At 42.1% G+C, this 19,188-nt stretch overlaps 1 protein-coding gene across 10 annotated transcripts in view; it reads left to right on the top strand.

Moving 5' to 3' along the window:
* PRDM5 (PR/SET domain 5) overlaps positions 1 to 19,188 on the top strand; it is a 255,311-nt gene that overhangs the window by 62,239 nt on the left and 173,884 nt on the right. For 8 of the 10 annotated variants that reach the window (XM_015471480.3, XM_005207569.5, NM_001192907.2 and 5 more), the window contains exon 3: positions 17,116 to 17,238. In XM_015471480.3, coding sequence (XP_015326966.1) covers positions 17,116 to 17,238 — 123 coding nt within the window. Of the gene's footprint in view, positions 1 to 17,115; positions 17,239 to 19,188 lie in introns of those variants that run through there. The other 2 variants (XM_024993342.2, XM_024993343.2) reach the window with 2 other exon arrangements.

A 19,188-nucleotide genomic window follows, 5' to 3' on the forward strand; every position in this document is an offset into this window, starting at 1 on the left:
AAGATTGCTAGTTTTCTGCTTTTGCCTTTAACTACTCACTTTAAATTTAGTGGCTTTAAAGAACATCCCCACCCCTTTTTTTAATCTTACAGTTTTAATGGTGAGAAGTCTGTGTGAATTCTCTATGTAATGGTCTTTCAAGGTCATATCAAGGTGTTGGCAGGGCTGGGTAATCTTAATCTGGAGGCTTTGAGAATCAGTTTGCTTCAAGCTCTTGAGGTTGTTGATTGAATTCAGTTCCCTCAAGTTATAAGACTGATTTCTCTACTCTGTTGCTGGGATTGCTTTTAGTCCCTGGATCTCTTTGGAGGTTGCTCTCAGATTGCCTTGATGCTTGTCCATCTCAGCTGTGGAGAATTCCCTCTTGTCAATTCTTCTCATGTTTTCTGGGTCTCTGATTTCTTTTCTGCTATCAACCAGAGAAAACTGCTTTTGAACATCTCTTGGGATTAGATTAGGCTCCCCAGGATTAATCTACCATTTGCAATACAACATAATCATAGTGATAACTTGTCATACCCAAGGTTTCGCTTACACTCAAATAGGAGGGCCTTCTACAGGGTGGGAGTCCTGAGGAGTTACTCTTAGAATTCTGCTCATCAGTCTGCAGCTGGTGACCCAGGTGGTAAGTGTATCGAGGTGGTGTGATGTGGTGGTGGGCACAGGAATCAGATTCTCTTGGTTGAAACTCCAGCTCTAGTACTTAACTTCCAAGGGGTGGGCTTCCCAGGTGGCGCTAGAGGTAAAGAATCTGCCTGCCAATGCAGGAGACATAAGAGGCCCAGGTTTGATCCCTGAGTTGGGAAGGTCCCCTGGCGGAGGGCATGGCAACCCACTCCAGGATTCTTGCCTGGAGAATCCCAGGGACAGAAGAGCCTGGCAGGCTACAGTCCGTGGGGTTGCACAGAGTTGGACAAGGCTGAAGCGACTTAGCACACATGCACACTAGTACTTGACTAGCTGTGAAACAAGATATTCTCTTGGTGCCTCAGTTTCCTTATCTATTAAATGTACTTACTATGTAATACCTACTTCATAGGATTGTTTTGAGGAGTAAATTATATGACATCTATAAAGGTGCACAGCAAAGTGCCTAACATAATAATCACTCCGTGGTTAGCTGTTGTATTTCTATTATTGTTATTTAAAGCAGTATCATTTTCTTTCATTTTTCAGTTTCCATAGAATGAATTTGAATTAATCAAAGACATGTGTTCAGTAAGAGCGGCATGGTACCCAAATGAGAGCCTTCTGTCTTTATGGAGCCTGACTCATGCGAGCTACTCTGCCTTCACCCTTGGGTGGACGTGTGAGTGCTTTCCCGCATTGTGGGCTGTGGACATGGGGTTCTTCGGTGATCTGGGCTAGGTATGTGTAGGTGTGCGCCTGGACGCAGTGCAGTGGGAGATAGAGTGAGCTGAGCTGAGACGAGGCACGCCAGCGTGTCATGCCAAGGAGTTTGGGCTTCTGGCAGGAAATGGGCAGCTTGTAGGTAGGCGTTAGCACGGGGAGATGGGTGAATTACAGAGAGAGCTCAGGACAGTGAGGAGGATGGGTGTTAAGGTTTTTGAGTCAATGTGGAAAAATACTCATTTGGGAAATTTTCTTTATGTTCAGTTAGTAGATCATGGTCAAAACATGCCCCAAGTCCAAGAGCTTTTCTTGACATCTGAACAAGAGTAGTTTAGGATGCTCTGATTGAGGGGAGGGGAGGGAGGGTCAGATCCTGTGCTCTTGGTCAGGAAAAGGCAGAGCATCTGACCCAGAAGCAGGTTCAGGTTTGGGATTTGAGTCCCAAGGTAGAGAAGAATGTAAAAGATCAGTCTCCGAGGAGTCTCTCATTTGCTAGGCCAGGAACCGTAATCCACCATCTGAATTACCCATCTCAGAAGAGTGGGACTGTTGGCCTGTAGAGGACCAAGGAGCACCAGCTGGCAGGGACCAGCTCTGTCCTTCATCTGACTTGGGATGAGTTTTAACAGTGCGTGACTGTGCCTTATTTAAAAAGGTTGGGGTTGAGGGAAAGGAATCCAATGACTAGAGTGACTATATTGAGTATAAAGCAAGCTGGATAGGATCCCAGTCACTCGGGGAATAGGTTGGGCATGAGGTATCAGGTATTTGTCCCATGGGAAAATAAATCAAAAATGAAAGTGTAGGATTCTGTGTTACCAGAGTTGGAATGGGATTGACATTAGGGCTGACTTAGCAATGTGTGTGCTCAGTTACATCTGACTCTTTGTGACCCCGTGGACTGTAGCCTGCCAGGCTCCTCTGTACGTGGACTTTTCCAGGCAAGAATCCTGGAGTGGGTCACCATTTCCTTCTCCAGGGGATCTTCCCAGCCCAGGGATTGAACCCCGGTCTCCTGTGTCTCCTGCTTTGGCAGGTGCAATCTTTACCACTGAGCCATGTGGGACTTAGCAACAGCAAGGACTGAATCATCTCAGTGTCCTCCCATCTTCTTCTCAAGCAGAACGTGTGCTGTTCTCAAAGGCATGGCGATTTGAGAGTGAGGACTCAGTGGCCTGAGTGGGGGAGTTGGAGCCAACAGAAACAGCCCAGTAAGCTCCAGGTCTCTGAAAGGGGTCACATTCCTGATCGGTCCCTTGGAACACCCAAGATTCTTTTTCTGATGGACTCTTACCCAGGGGAGTTCTCATTTCTGTCAGCTCCCTAGGCCCCGGCATTCGTGGCCAGCTACAGAGAAATCAGATCAGGGGAAAACCCCTAGCTTTCTTTATCAGAAAACATCCTCTGCTGCAGGATTTGTGTCCCAGTTTTGAATGGCATTCCTTGCCAGGCCTTTGGCTGCCAGAAGATTATTGATGCCAGACCTGTGGTCTGTAGCAGGGCGATGCCCCTGTGCCAGTGATCCTGTTCCTGGCAACTTGAGCCTTTTGGCAGGATTCTAGAGAGTGAACTACAGTAAGAGCATGTGTAACATGGGTGTTGGGGCGCCTTCCAAGGCCATCCTTCTCTTCACGTTCAGGTGATGGGAAGTAAGGACTTCAACTGCAAAGTGTTTGTATATATATTTTAAAGTACATAATTAAACTTTTATTTATTTTTAATTGAAGGATAATTGCTTTACAGTAGAGTGTTGGTTTCTGCCAGACATCAACCTGAATCAGCCTTAGGTATACGTATGTACGCCCCGCTTCCACCTGCCGCCCACCTCTCACCCAGTGCCGCCCTCTAGGCTGTCCCAGAGCTGGTTTGATTGCGAGTCTACAGCAGAGCCCCCTGGCTGTGTACCTTACACGTGCTAGTGTGTCTGCGTCCATGCTGCTGTGTCCATCTGCCCCACCCTATCCTCCTCCAGCCCTGTGTCCATAAGCCTGTTCTCTGTGTCTGTGTCTCCACTGGTGCCCTGCAGATAGGTTCATCAGTACCATCTTTCTAGACTCCATACATGTATTAATATATGATATTTGTTTTTCTATTTTTTACTTCACTCTTTTGTGTTCATCCACCTCATTAGCACTGACTCAAATGCATTCCCTTTCACGGGCAAGTAATATTCAGTTATGTATATCTGTACCACATCTTCTTTATCCATTCATCTGTTGATGACATCTAGGTTGCTTCCATGTCCTAGCTATAGTAAATAGTGCTGCAGTGAACATTGGGATATATGTGTCTTTCTCAATTATGACTTTCTCAGGGTATATGCCCAGTAGTGGGATTATTGGGTCATAGGGTAGTTTTACCGAAAATCCACGTGGCACAGTGGTTAAAGAATCCACCAGCCAATACAGGGGATGCAAGAGATGCAGGTTCGATCCCTGGGTTGGGAAGATCCCCTGGAGTAGGAAATGGCAACACACTCCAGTATTCTTGCCTGGAGAATCCCATGGACAGAGGAGCCTGGAGGGCTATGGTCCATGGGGTTGCAAAGAGTTGGACACGACTGAGCACAGCACAGAACATGGTAGTTTTATTGCTAGTTTTTAAAGGAATCTCCATACTGTCTTCCATAGTGGCTACATTAATATACATTCCCACCAACAATGGAAGAGGGTTCCCTTTTGTACCCTCTCTGGAACTTACTGTTTGTAAATTTCTTGATGACGGCCATTCTGACCAGTGTGAGGAGATCTCGTTATCGTTTTGATTTGCATTTCTCTTATAACGAGCAGCATTGAGACCTTATTAGCCATCTGCATGTCTTGTTTGGAGAAATGTCTGTTTAGATCTTCTCCCCACTTTTGGCTTTCGTTGGTGGTTTTTCTGGTATTGAATTGCATGAGCAGCTTGTATATTTTGGAAACAGCTGGAAATTTTGAATGAGGAACCTACATAAGCTTTTAGGAGCAAGTAGAGATCTGCTCCTTGGAGAGGGCTTCTTTTTCTGAACATTCTGTAATTTGGAGGGTAATTTGTAATTCCTTATGAATACTGTCCGGTGGCACTCAAGGGCCTTCTGTGAATTATGTGTGAGGGTCATACTTCAGCAATTTTCTGCTCTATCGTGAGAGCTATAGAGAGTTAGGAATCCTTGGCAAACCCACCTGATGGACTAGATGTGTAGGAGGATTTGAGAAGAATTTTCTGCTGTCTTCTTTGCTTGCATAGGACATAAATATTATTTAAATTTTATGTTTGTATTCCTTCTTATAACTACATTAAATATGCCTATCTGGTTTTGTCTGATTTGGATTCAAACCTTCTAGAGAAGTGAGCTGTGTTATTTTCTTCTCCTATACTCTATTTTTCAGGTATTAGGTTATAACTTTTAAGACATAAGCTTCCCACCCTTATCTTTCATCCTCTGCTTAACTCTGTTTTCTTATTTCAGAAGAACCTTTCTTTTTAAGTCCTCTTTTTATACATTAAAATCCCCAAGTGGAGTGTCAGACTAATCTCTTTCTGTTTATTATTCCCTTTCAAGTAGTTATTACTTTTCAATCTCCCATTAGTATCAATGAGACTGATCTCTGGAGCTTGCAGTTTTGGAGTATTTGCCACTTTTTCCTTGGCTTGTATTTTAAATCAGTTCCAAAAACAGATTCTCTCCAGCTGTTAATTTTGCAGTTACCCATCGTTTTCCTTTTTATAGCCATTACCTCTTTCCAGAGCCTTATTACTTCACATCTAGGTCATTGTAACAGTCTGTTAATTCTTTTTCCTTTCATAAAATTTTTCCTCTATACACAGTCCATCCTGCCTATTAAAGTTGTTGGTTGCCTCCCATCATCCATTCTCCTTCATCTTTCCCAGCTAAATTGTCTTTTCTACTTTTCCCTCTTTCTTCATATGTGTATTGTTACTGAAAAGCTAATCCCTGCTGGGGTGGATCCTGATTTGTGGTTATGTTTGACGTTTGTTTTTGATGAAGCACAAATCTTCCTAATGGATACTTTTCCCATTTATTTCCTATTATTTCTCTGATTTTACTATTTGAACCACCAAATTTGAGTCCCATCATTCTTTACTGTCTTCCCAACCAAATTTACTAGTATCATTTATCTTGCCTCTTCCTCACAAAATGACTAAAATGCTCTGCTGCTGCTGCTGCTAAGTCACTTCAGTCGTGTCCGACTCTGCGACCCCATAGACAGCAGCCCACCAAGCACCCCTGTCCCTGGGATTCTCCAGGCAAGAGCACTGGAGTGGGTTGCCATTTCCTTCTCCAATGCATGAAAGTGAAAAGTGAAAGTGAAGTCGCTCAGTCGTGTCCGACTCCTAGCCCATGGACTGCAGCCTACCAGGCTCCTTCGCCCATGGGATTTTCCAGGCAAGAGTACTCTACCATTCTTTTATTGTGATAATATTCTCTGGTGTAGAGTCACAGCCTATACAGGACTTAGAACTAGTTCATAAGGCACTAATCTCATATCATTGCCATTATGGGCCGTGAAAAGAAATGGTCCCTACTGTCTAAATTTATTTTCTTTCTTTGATTTTTCTTACTTATTTTTTCCTTTCATTGGATGGTTGTAGTTTAATTTGTGGAAGTTACATATAAGTATGATAAAACTGTTGATCTCTAGATGATTTTCTACCTCTCCTGTTGACAAGTGTGTATGCCGTCCATTCAGCAACTGGAACTAACTGTCTTATATGTTGGGGAATCTCAGGATCACCCCCACATTCTGAGATTCCCTGAAGGGACTTGTGAGACTCAGCTTGTAGTTGTACTCATGGGGAAGATTTTCTTCAGTGATGGACGCAGCTGGCTCACGAGGGAAAAAGGCACAGGCAGAACCTGCAGGAACCCAAGCGTCGATTTCATCACGCTCCCTCCTTCCCGTGAGAGGTCACACGGAGCTCACGCTTTGCCCGGTGATGAAGGAGGAGCACACACATGTGAGGTTTCTGTACAAGGAAGCACATTAGAAACTTAGTACCCAAGATTTTTATTTGGGGCTTGTAGCCACCTTCTGCCTAGCATGTACCACGATTCCAGATTCCCAGAAGAAAAGCAGGTTTTCAGCGTAAACCATGGTGTTTATACTGCTAGGAACAGTGAACCACCCTTATTCATTAACTACTGACGGAGGACATCCTGGGAACTCCCAAGTTCCCACATGCCAGGCAAAGGCCAGTCTTACTTCCAGCAGGCCCTTTGTAAACATGCTGGTCTCGGGCCTGCTGGCTTTACTCTGTTTGCAAACCTTGTCTGTTGGAAGCTTTTTATAACATACTCTTTGCTAATATTTTATTTTTACTTTGGTCCATCCTCAGGATCTCAGCACAGTTTCTTATTTTACACCTGTGTGTACTGTTTTTGAAATGAATGAAGTTTGTGTGTATATCTACCTTATGATAATCAGACTTTGCTTTGTTATTTCTTTTAAAAATTGTGTTTTCTATGTCCTTATTAATACTGTGGATGTTGGATAAAGGAACAGTATTCTAGAATTTCATTTGTAGCTTCTCATGGCTTACTTTAAAGTAACCAGTAAAGGACTGCACAGTAGATGTTGTTCAATAAATGTTGTTTACTGATGACTGTTACCTTTTTAGAATTCTTCATCACAGAACTGTGATTGTTGGACGATTTTAAGAAAGGAAATGATGAACATTAGTGTTTGGGAAATATTTTATTTTTTAGGTGTATTCTCATACTGTTGCTAAGTTGCTTCAGTCGTGTCTGACTCTGTTCGACATTTGTTTGTTTCTTTATTGAGTTGCATTCATTTTGAAGATGTAAATGTAAAGTGCAGTTAATTTAAATAGGCTGGGTAGGTTCAATATTAATAGCTGTAGAAAAACTGTGTATTTAGGAAAAATCTGAAAACAGTGACTACCAGTGCAATTTGGGTTAGGAAATAACTCAAATTAGAATCAAAGGAAACCTGGATCTTTCTTTTTCTCATTTTTTTCTCCCTGTGGACTGCACAGAGCTCTTTGTTATTCATTGTGTCTATTAACCTTGCCCAGAAATTTTCAGATACAAGGCATCATCTTCTAAAAACAGCAAGACTGTGATCTTAGGATCTTGGAGATTATCATTGTTTTTTTATACAAAGAACCCTTTGAAATGCTTTTGTGTCTGTTAATTAGAATTTTGCTACTAAATTTTTCTTAACGTTTGGCATATTTTGTGTACCTTTTAGTATACCATAGGGAGAATTCTCCAGAAGCTGACTTCAAGGCTCTTGTCTGTATAAGTCTCAAATCTGTATTAAAATTTTGACAACACTATAGGCTCATAAAATGTTAACTAGATTTAAAGTTTTGTGAATTGTATATGATGGATTTGATGGAGTATACCAAATTGGGAAATGACATGCTAACTTTATTAATATGGTTTTCTAATTCCTTTGTGAAATAACACTTTACTTATGGAGAAATCATCTGCTTAGGATGTTGACAAAATCAGGAAGTAAACCAAAAGGCCACTAAGCAGTCAGAATGGATGCCAGCATTTATGCACTGACCTTTGCACATTCTTTACCAGATCAGATCAGATCAGTCAGATCAGTCCCTCAGTCGTGTCTGACTCTTTGCGACCCCATGAATCGCAGCACGCCAGGCCTCCCTGTCCATCACCAACTCCCGGAGTTCATTCAGACTCACGTCCATCGAGTCAGTGATGCCATCCAGCCATCTCATCCTCTTTCGTCCCCTTCTCCTCCTGCCCCCAATCCCTCCCAGCATCAGGGTCTTTTCCAATGAATCAACTCTTCGCATGAGGTGGCCAAAGTACTGGAGTTTCAGCTTTAGCATCATTCCTTCCAAAGAAATCCCAGGGCTGATCTCCTTCACAATGGACTGGTTGGATCTCCTTGCAGTCCAAGGGACTCTCAAGAGTCTTCTCCAACACCACAGTTCAAAAGCATCAATTCTTTGGTGCTTAGCCTTCTTCACGGTCCAACTCTCACATCCATACATGACCACAGGAAAAACCATAGCCTTGACTAGACGGACCTTTGTTGGCAAAGTTATGTCTCTGCTTTTGAATATGCTATCTAGGATGGTCATAACTTTCCTTCCAAGGAGAAAGCGTCTTTTAATTTCATGGCTGCAGTCACATCTGTAGTGATTTTGGAGCCCAGAAAAATAAAGTCTGACACTGTTTCCACTGTTTCCCCATCTATTTCCCATGAAGTGGTGGGACTGGATGCCATGATCTTCGTTTTCTGAATGTTGAGCTTTAAGCCAACTTTTTCACTCTCCACTTTCACTTTCATCAAGAGGCTTTTGAGTTCCTCTTCACTTTCTGCCATAAGGTTGGTGTCATCTGCATATCTGAGGTTATTGATATTTCTCCCGGCAGTGTTGATTCCAGCTTGTGTTTCTTCCAGTCCAGCGTTTCTCATGATGTACTCTGCATAGAAGTTAAATAAGCAGGGTGACAATATACAGCCTTGACGAACTCCTTTTCCTATATGGAACCAGTCTGTTGTTCCATGTCCAGTTCTAACTGTTGCTTCCTGACTTGCATACATATTTCTCAAGAGGCAGGTCAGGTGGTCTGGTATTCCCATCTCTTTCAGAATTTTCCACAGTTTATTGTGATCCACACAATCAATGGCTTTGGCATAGTCAATAAAGCAGAAATAGATGTTTTTCTGGAACTCTCTTGCTTTTTCCATGAGCCAGCGGATGTTGGCAATTTGATCTCTGGTTCCTCTGCCTTTTCTAAAACTAGCTTGAACATCAGGAAGTTCATGGTTCACATATTGCTGAAGCCTGGCTTGGAGAATTTTGAGAATTACTTTACTAGCGTGTGAGATGAGTGCAATTGTGTGGTAGTTTGAGCATTCTTTGGCATTGCCTTTCTTTGGGATTGGAATGAAAACTGACCTTTTCCATAGAACACCCCTAAAGCAGGGGGTGTCATAAGCTAATGTCAGCTAAGTGTTTTATATTTTATTTTTTATGCAGTAAAAAACTTGCCTATCCAAAATATCACTGAAGTCTGACTGCCTGAACATGTTTGTAAAACTGTAGGAAGGGTCAGTGGTTACACTGCTAAGGCTCTTTCATGAATTTACTGTGAAAATGATGATGTGCTTTTCATGGTGTCTTTCACATTGTCATGTCAGTTATTTCTTCTTTAAAAAAATTAGTCCCATTTTACAAGTGCTTTGAAAGACAAAGGTCCGTCTTGTCAAGGCTATGGTTTTTCCTGTGGTCATGTATGGATGTGAGAGTTGGACTGTGAAAAAGGCTGGGTGCCGAAGAATTGATGCTTTTGACCTGTGGTGTTGGAGAAGACTCTTGAAAGTCCCTTGGACTGCAAGGAGATCCAACCAGTCCATTCTGAAGGAGATCAGCCCTAGTATTTCTTTGGAAGGAATGATGCTAAAGCTGAAACTCCAGTACTTTGGCCACTTCATGTGAAGAGTTGACTCATTGGAAAAGACTCTGATACTGGGAGGGATTGGGGGCAGGAGGAGAAGGGGACGAAAGAGGATGAGATGGCTGGATGGCATCACTGACTCGATGGACGTGAGTGTGAGTGAACTCCGGGAGTTGGTGATGGACAGGAAGGCCTGGCGTGCTACTATTCATGGGGTTGCAAAGAGTCGGACACGACTGAGTGACTGAACTGAACTGAAAGACAAGGTATGGAGTGCTTTTGAAGTCAAGTCTCCCATTACCTCTTATAAAATATTTTCTAACTTTTAAAGGAAATGAAGGCAATGGCAGTTTTAAAAAAGAAGGCACATTAGCTGAGCTTTTAGTGAATAAAATATTTATTGAGACAGGAACAGATAAAAGATTTCCATCTCTGAGTGGTCAGGTGCCCAAGCGCAGGATTTGTTTATTTACGTAAACCTGACTGAGTTCCTCAGTTAAAACTTGCCTTCACATCTTTGACAGTATCAGGAGAGCTTTCTTGATATAGATTAGGTGATTGTAAAGGCAGCCTCAGCTAAATATAAGATGTGGCAATCAAAACAGCTTTTATGATTTTAAATTGCATCAGTAGAAAAGTGAATGTGAAAATCGCTCAGTTGTGTCTGACTCTTTGGAACCCCATGGACTGTAGCCTGCCAGGCGCCTCTGTCCATGGAACTCTCCAGGCCAGAATACTGGGGTGAGTAGGTAGCCTTTCCCTTCTCCAGGGGATCTTCCGAACCCAAGGATCGAACTAGGATCACCTGCTTTTCAGGTGGATTCTTTACCAGCTGAGCTACCGTGGAATAGTGAAATAGTGCCCACATCACAGTAGTCCTGTGTGTGCTGAATTCTGTACTGTGTGAAGGGAGTTTTCACAAATCATTGTACATCTGTGAGAGGGCAGCCAGGATAGTGGAGGAACATTTATCACCTTAGACAAGGAGAGAGTTATTTTCTGGGAGAAGAGAAAATGTGGGAAAGAGGTACATACTGCTGCTTCCAGAAATTTGAAGGGCTGTAGTTGGGAAAGAAATTAAAGCTACTGAAGGGAGGGCAGCACCCTGGAATCTGACTTAAGGAAGAAGGTCAGCTGAGCTGACCTACACCTGGGTTAGCTACTGCCTGGTGACGGCGCCTGCTCTCACTTCAGGCGTCCAAGCAGAGGTGACTTGTGTGTGTTTGGGTTTGATGCTATTCTTAGGGTATCCTTCATGTATATTCCTTGAACAAGTTGACATGGCAGGAAGATGGTACATGTGTGCCCTGCTGTGCTGTTGGAAGCAGTGATCATCTCTGAGAACGTGTTAGTTGCTGTGAGCCTTGCCTTCCTCAGTGGGCCATGCTGTGCTAAGTCTCTTCAGTTATGCCTGACTGTTTGTGACTTTCTGGATCGTAGCCAGCCAGGCCTCTTTGTCCATGGGGTTCTCCAGACAAGAATACTGGAGTGAGTTGCTGTGCCCTCCTGAAGATGCAGGGGATCCTACCGACCCAGGGATCTAATCCGTGTCATGTCTCCTGTGTTGGTAGGCGGGTTCTCTGCCAGTCATGCATCTTAGTCCTTTGATGCTCCCACAGGGACTGTCATTCCCATTTTAGAGGTCAGGAGACCATGGCTTAATTCAGCTGGAGGAAATGAGTCTCCCATGACTCACAGTCAAGAGTTTGGATCACATCTGGTGTTTTGAATTCTAGTCCAGCATTTTTATCACCCTAGAATGCCAGCTTGAAATATTTAGGGCAGTAATTATTGGTAATGAAAAAGAGACTTGACTTTGCTCATCGGCCCTATTAAGTCATTTACTCTTGTGTGTATTATATTCTGGATGGTGCTCAGTCAAGGCCATTACTGAAGGCCTGTCAAGGCCTGTGTTTTCTCTCTGTGTGCTTTCCCATCTGAGGATGGGTTTCTGTGAATCAGGACTATGGGGTAGTATGTGGGGGAGATAAAGGCGGGTATGCTACAGTGATTGTGTGTGTGTGTTTAAAGGCACCAGAGCTAGGAAGAATTTGAGACCGAAGTCTTTGAAAAATCAACAGGAAAAAAAAACATACCTTTCTCTTAGAAACTCTAAATCGTTACAGTTTCCTAGGGATGATCTTTGCTGATTCCTGAAAGTGTGTCTCTCTTTAGTTTAAATCTGACAACAGTGTGCTGCCAGAATTGATTATTTGAGCACACTTAGTTTTTTGTGGTCCTAAAGATATGCTGAAGTCTGGGTAATAAAATACTGAAAGCAGGGCATCTGCCCTTACTTCATTTAAAAACAATTGCTGAAATATGCCTGTAATTTAAATACAAAAACATGATGACAATTTACCCTCTAAAGACATCCATGCTCTAAATCTTACTTCTTTAAAATTCTTTGAAAAGTCTTGTTGAAAGACAGAAAGGAAAATATATTTTCTTTAATAAATCATATAACATAACATATTATGACTTCTAATTAAGGAAATTATTGCTATATTTTTGGAACTAATTATATTTCACTGTCATTAAATTTTACCATATGTTAAGTAAAATTCCATTGGTTACATTTTACCATGTCTGGGGACAAATCTGGCTATTAGCTTTGCCCTGGGAAGGCTGATGCCTTGTATGTACTAAGTGAAAAATTTCTCAGGCATTCAAAATAATTGAAGGAAAATAATAGAGTAACATTGTAGACCCTTCTACTATGAACATGAACCATCCAAAAAATAAATAAGCTTCTCTGTTTATAGTTGACCCAATTTAACAGAGAGAATATTTAAATTGGAGGAAAGAAAAATTGTTTATATGTATTTCCAATTTTTTCTTTCATTTACACGTTAGGGTTTTTTTGTTGTTGTTGAGCTGAATCTTTTTGTGGTTTCTTCTGTCCTTTGCTGGATGGGAAGGCAAACTGTGATATATTTAATTCCATTAATCTTTTTTTTTTTTTTCTGTTCAAATTGGTTTTTAGTATATATATACAGAGTTTTACAATCATTAAAATAATCAATTTTAGAATGTTTTAATCAGCCTCAAGAAGCCGCTGTACTCTTTAGCTATGACCCTTTTACCTCCTAGTCCCCACAGACCTAGGCAACCACTAATTTACTCCCTATTCTGGACATTTTGTATCACTGAATCATATAATATATGGTCTTTCAAGACCAGATTCTTTCACTTGGCATAATGTTTTCCGAGTTCATTCATACTGTAACTTCATCCCTTTTATATGAATGCCATTAATCTTTAATCTGGAAATAAGGACAGGTCCAGCACAGTGTCGTGGACCCTGAGAAGTGATGTCTGAAGCATTCGACAGAGACAAGAACCTGCCAAGTTCCTGCACAATGATAACTTTAATTTAATGTACAGCGACAGAGTCCTAGAGATATGAATGACTTGATTAAAGGGAGGAAGGTTTTCATTTTCACGTGAAAGTGTTTTTTCCTTTCCTAATTTAGCTAACTTATTTTTATGTAACTGGCTTAGGAAGCCTGTGCAAATCAGAGTTTGGAATTGAGATGGTTTTTATTGCAAGATGAAAATTTAACTTCCTTATTGTTGTTGTTCAGTTGCTCAGTTGTGTCCCACTCTTTCCACCCCATGGACTGCAGCATGCCAGGCTTCCCTGTCCCTCACCATCTCCCGGAGCTTGCTCAGACTCATGTCCATTGAGTTGGTGATGCCATCCCACCATTTCGTCCTCTCATCTCTTTATAGACCCTGGTATTCAGAAGACAGTCCTCAGTAGGACATTAACCAATACGCTTCATTTCCATGAAAATTCAAATAGAATAAGATGGTATTGGGAAGACTAGTTTTGAAAGGAAAAGCAATACACACTCACTGCAAAGGTCAGATGCTGGAACATGATACTAACAAGAATTTTGAGTCTTCTTTATTCATTAGTCTTTAAAAAGGTTCACCCGTGGCGAATTCATGTTGATGTATGGCAAAACAAATACAATATTGTAAAGTAAAAAGAAAAAAGAAGGGTTCAATTTATATTACTCAGGGTTCAGTATCAAAATAGATAAATGGAGCCTTTAATAATAGCCATCTGTCTGGAGGTTTTATTTTGTTTTTTTTTTTGGTTTCTTTGGAAAGAGGAACGATGGATTAGATTATCCTTGGATGTCTCTCTTAGGTATTTCAGTGAGGAGAATGCTGGGGTTAGGGTAGGGAGGTAAAAGTCATGTGAGCAATAACCCAACAGCTTCAGTCAAATGTCAGAGACTGGGATGGAGGAAACGAGGAAAGGACCAGCCACTAAAAAACTAGAGAAAGCAGGTGGCCTGTAAAGACTGCACTGTAGGAACTTAAGCGTCATTTGGAAAAAGATGTTTAGAGTAAAATAAATGAGCAGCAGCTCTGTTAGTGAACAAAAAAGTTATCTCAGATGTAAATGTGTAGGGCACTATAGTCTGTCATTATAGTATTGTTAGGAGACTATAAGCAATAATATATAGATTTAGATTATTGAAAGTAACAGTCTTTTAATAATTTACCAAAAAATTAAATTGTACATGTCTCTTAAGCTGAAATATGATGTGAGAAGATAATAGATAACCAGAAAGTGCATACATCTAATGGACTGGAAATGAGTTACTGAGTCATTCAACAAAGCTAGAGCCAGGGGACCTGGGGAAAAGCTGAAAAAATAAGGAACAAGCAATGCCCTTCGTAAAATGGGCTTATTGTAGTAAGTCACAGAGAAATCTTTGTTATGTTACACATCTTTGAAGAATGAATTTCAAATGTCAAACACATCTGATATATATTGTGCTTAATTTGTTGTTGAGTTGCTCAGTCGGGTCCAACTCTTTGTGACCCCATGAACTACAGCATGCTAGGCTTCCCTGTCCTTCACTATCTCCTGGAGTTTGCTGAAACTTATGTCCATTGAGTCCATGATGTCATCCAACCATCTCATCCTCTATTGCCCTCCTCTCCTCCTGCCCGTAGTCTTTCCCAGCATCAGGGTCTTTCCATTGAGTTGGCTCTCTGCATCAGGTGGCCAAAGTATTGGAGTGTCATACTTAATAACAAATACTTAGTAACAAATTTATGACTAAGAAGGATCATTAACCGTTTCTGTAAGTAGTGGTAGCCTCTCAAATGCAATATGCCATGGCAGTCATGCTGATGTTTCCTGATGTAGAATTAGCTGGGTTGTGTGGATTTCAGAAACAGTTGTAGATTTTAGATTTCACTTCTGAGATAATTTTTTTTTTTAGTATCTAGTGGCATTGCTGCCTGTTTTGCTTAATTTAGCTGTTTGTCATATAAACAGTTTTGTTACTATAGCTATGGCGGAGCCTGGAAAGGAGAATTTATACTCAGATGCTTAGAGTTACTTCTTTTACTCTACTTAAAGAAATGTGGCCTGGGGTCCTCTTGAGGAAGTGTTGCCGTGTCACTTCTGTCTGTGCCAGCAGTGTGGCTGGACACTTTCGGCTTTACCCAGTGGGCGTCAGGATTCTGAACTGATGGGTGAGCAGGCGGGGAGGGCGGTTTTCAGGGTCTCCCAACACAGATCTCAGAATGAGGTTGTTAGTGAGAAATCCCCATAGCTTCATGCCTAAACATACAAGGCACAAGGAAGAGGTATTTATCGTCTTAAATTCTTTGAGCAGTTTCAGTATTGAAAATTAAATCCCTGCCTTTTGAGGGTCTGCCGTTTATTACAGAGATTTTTAAATTATTATTGAGGATCCTTGGACCCTTAAAAAAACAAGAATTGTTTGAGAAACATGGCAGATATGAAATACAAGGAGAAGGCTAACTGTATTTTTTTCCCAGAAAATATATGTTAGAATCTTGAAATAGTGGTCTTTGTAGAACGTGCAGCAGGTGCTTTTACACAGCAGCTTTTGGGTAACTCACCGTCTGGGGTAACTTTCCTGTCTCCAGTCAGTGCCTGTGATCTGGCCTGTGTCAGTCTGTCTGATCTCAGCACCCACCACTTTTTCCATTGCTCCTACTGTCCTAGCCTCATGGCCTTCTTGCTATTCTTAATTTGCTTCCAACTCAGGGCCTTTCTACATGTCCTTTCCTGGCTGTTCCCTCTGGCTTGGAAACGGTCTTCCTGAGCTCTCACCTGGCCTGTGCCCTGTCTTCACTTTGAATGCTTTTCTGGTCACCTCGTCAGCACGGCTCTGCCTGACCACTCCATCCTGAAGAGCCCTTCTCCCCTTACTCCACGTCCTCCTCCTGTGACTGAAGCTCTAGTCTGTGCTCGTTTGCTCCTAAGTGTTGTGGGGCCAGGCTTCGTCTGTCTGTTCTGTTTACTGAAAAATTCCCAGGGCATTAGCAGTATCTGGCACCGTGGTACGTATGTGCTCAGTCACTTTAGTTATGTCCAACTGTTTGCGACCCTCTTCTTTACTTTATAAAATAAAATTTTCGAAATCTGGAGTTTGTTTTTCCTCACCCTGAGTCAGTAAAGATATAGTCTTCATATTAATATTTTTGTTACTTTGTGTTGGAGATATGGAGTGCTAATCACTCACTCCTTCCCTCCTCCTGTACTTGATTCCAGTTGAATATAAACTCAAAATGAGCATTGGGTAAAGATTGGTGTATGTTTTATTAAACTGAGCAAGTGGCTGTAGCTTTACAGTGCTGCAGTTTTAAGAAGCTAGATTCAAAGCAACTTGGATTCAAGAATGTCCAGTGGAGTCCTTGGTCCTGTGGCAGTTACAGCCCTCCCTCGACTGAGAGTTGAGTAGATCTGAACAGCAGTGTTATGGCATGAAACAAAGCCAACTGTCCGCTCAGCAAGACTTCAGCAGGCCATGAAATGACAAAATTGAACTTTTTTATTTACCCACTGGTAACAATGTGAATTGTAGCCCAGTGGATGTCCAGTTCCACTGGTTAGATTAGCAGATTGTCCACATGTGGAAATGATTCAGTAAGTGGGTGGAGAGAGAAATTGAGAGATTGTTCCAGCCCCTGCCACTTGAGGAACCAAGCCGCACTGCCCTCTTGTGTGGGAAAAATACGTGTTGCAACTATGGTTATCCCCTAAACAAATGCATTTGTGACACATGTATTAAACTGTACCTACAAATAAATAAATTTGACCAGAAAAGAGCTATCAACACAGGATGTCTTGAGAATTGATTGCATTTGTGAGTCATCTAGATCTGTCAAATGAAAGCGCAGGCTCTATTTGTATGTATGTTTAAGGGATGGATGTTAATCCAGCATCTATTCAACACCTGTTAATAGAAAGGTGATACTTATGAAAAAATACCGTGTTATTTTTAGTTTGGCTAATCTGTTTAGTACGGCTAATACTAACTTCAAGTGTAAATTCGGGCACTCTTACGTTTCAGGTTCGGGGGAGTAAGGGAGAAGTCCTGTACATTTTGGACGCTACCAACCCGCGACACTCCAACTGGCTTCGCTTTGTTCATGAGGCACCATCTCAGGAGCAGAAGAACCTGGCTGCCATCCAGGTGAGCTTATTTGCTTCTTATTTGTACTCTGTACATTGAGGGGAATGAACTAATTTATAACTGTTATCCCTGTTTTAAATTTATTTCCAAATGACCTGCTTCAAATAACAGTAACTAACTCATAAAAGCAGAGAAGTCTCATCTAGTCAGCATATGCAGGAAGGGGCAGGCCCAGCTGTAAATTGACCCCAGATCACTGACTTTATGAGAATTCTTGAGGGGATGAGTTACATGGTCTGATACTATCCTTGGCAGATTCTACTTTCAAGTACTTTTAATTCATTCAGTGAATGTATGTTGATAGTTTTTCTGTTTGATGGCTTATTTGGCTCATGGCACAATGTTCTATGTTATTGTTTGGGAAAGGCTTCATGGAGAAAGTTTATTTGAGTGTGTCTCTCTATGGCTGTACTCTGAGCTTCTTGAGGGTGTTGTATTCCTCAGGGTTTTCAAAGAAATAGGGCCGATGGGATCTATATATCTGTATCTGTGATGTAAAGAACCCACCTGCCAGTGCAGGAGACATAAGAGACGTGCATTTGATCCCTGGGTCGGAAGGATCCCCTGGAGGAGGGCATATCAACCCACTCCAGTGTTCTTATTTGGAGAAACCCGTGGACAGAGGAGCCTGTGGGCTACGGTCCATGGGATCACAGAGAGTCAGACACAACTGAGTTGACTTAGCACATATCTATCCATCCATCCATCCATCTAGAAAGAGAGATAGAGACAGAGACTGAGAAAGAGATTTATTTTAAGGAATTGGCTTATGTAGTTATGGAGGCTGGCAAGTTCAGTCTCTTCAGAGCCAGTGTCCCACCTCAAGTCCAGAGGCCACAGATTGCTGTAGAACAGTGAAGAGCAGATGTTCTATTTCAACTTTGACGACATGAAAGCTGCTGTAGAATCAGCAAGAGCCAGTGTCCCACTTGAAAGGCTGTCAGGCCTGAAGAGTGGATTTTCCAGTTTAAAAGCCATTAGGCAAAAGAATTCTTTTGGAACTTTCCCTGTGCTGCAGGGGTTAAGACTCTACCTTCCAGTGCAGGGGCCACAGGTTTGATTCCTGGTCAGAGAACTAAAGTTCCACATGCCATGGGTTGGTGCCAAAATTAAAAAAAAGAATTCTGTTTTACTTGGGGGAAGGGAGACCCTTTTGTTCTTCTCAGGACTTCAGCTGATTGGATGAGGCCCACCTACATTGTAGAGGGTAGGCTGCTGCTGCTGCTGCTAAGTCGCTTCAGTCGTGTCCGACTCTGTGTGACCCCGTAGATGGCAGCCCACCAGGCTCCCCCGTCCCTGGGATTCTCCAGGCAAGACACTGGAGTGGGTTGCCATTTCCTTCTCCAATGCATGAAAGTGAAAAGTGAAAGGGAAGTCGCTCAGTTGTGTCCCAACTCTTCAGAACCCCGTGGACTGCAGCCTACTAGGCTCCTCCGCCCGTGGGATTCTCCAGGCAAGAGTACTGGAGTGGGGTGCCATTGCCTTCTCCAAGAGGGTAGTCTACTTTACTCAAATTCATGTATTAAAACGTTAATCTCACACAAAAACATCCTCACAGAAACAAAATAATGTCTGAATAGCTATCTGGGTGCCCTGTGGCCCAGTCAAGCTGACATAGATAATTAACTCTCCCAGGTGGGAACAATGTTTTATTGAATTCTGTACCCTGTATTATAGGACAGTGTTATACACAGCATCAGGCTCTGATACTAACTGTGACTTAAATGCCATTGATCCCTCAGTAGAAATTAAGGGAAAGAGAAAAAGAGTCAAGACAAGGAGTTTTTAGAAGGACTCTGGAAATGGTAACAGATTTTGTTTTCTTGGGCTCCAAAATCACTGCAGGTGGTGACTGCAGCCATGAAATTAAAAGATGCTTACTCCCTGGAAGAAAAGCCATGACCTACCAAGACAGCATATTCAAAAGCAGAGACATTGCCAACAAAGGTC

Source organism: Bos taurus, chromosome 6 (genome assembly GCF_002263795.3).
Source record: "Bos taurus isolate L1 Dominette 01449 registration number 42190680 breed Hereford chromosome 6, ARS-UCD2.0, whole genome shotgun sequence".
Lineage (NCBI taxonomy): Eukaryota > Metazoa > Chordata > Mammalia > Artiodactyla > Bovidae > Bos > Bos taurus.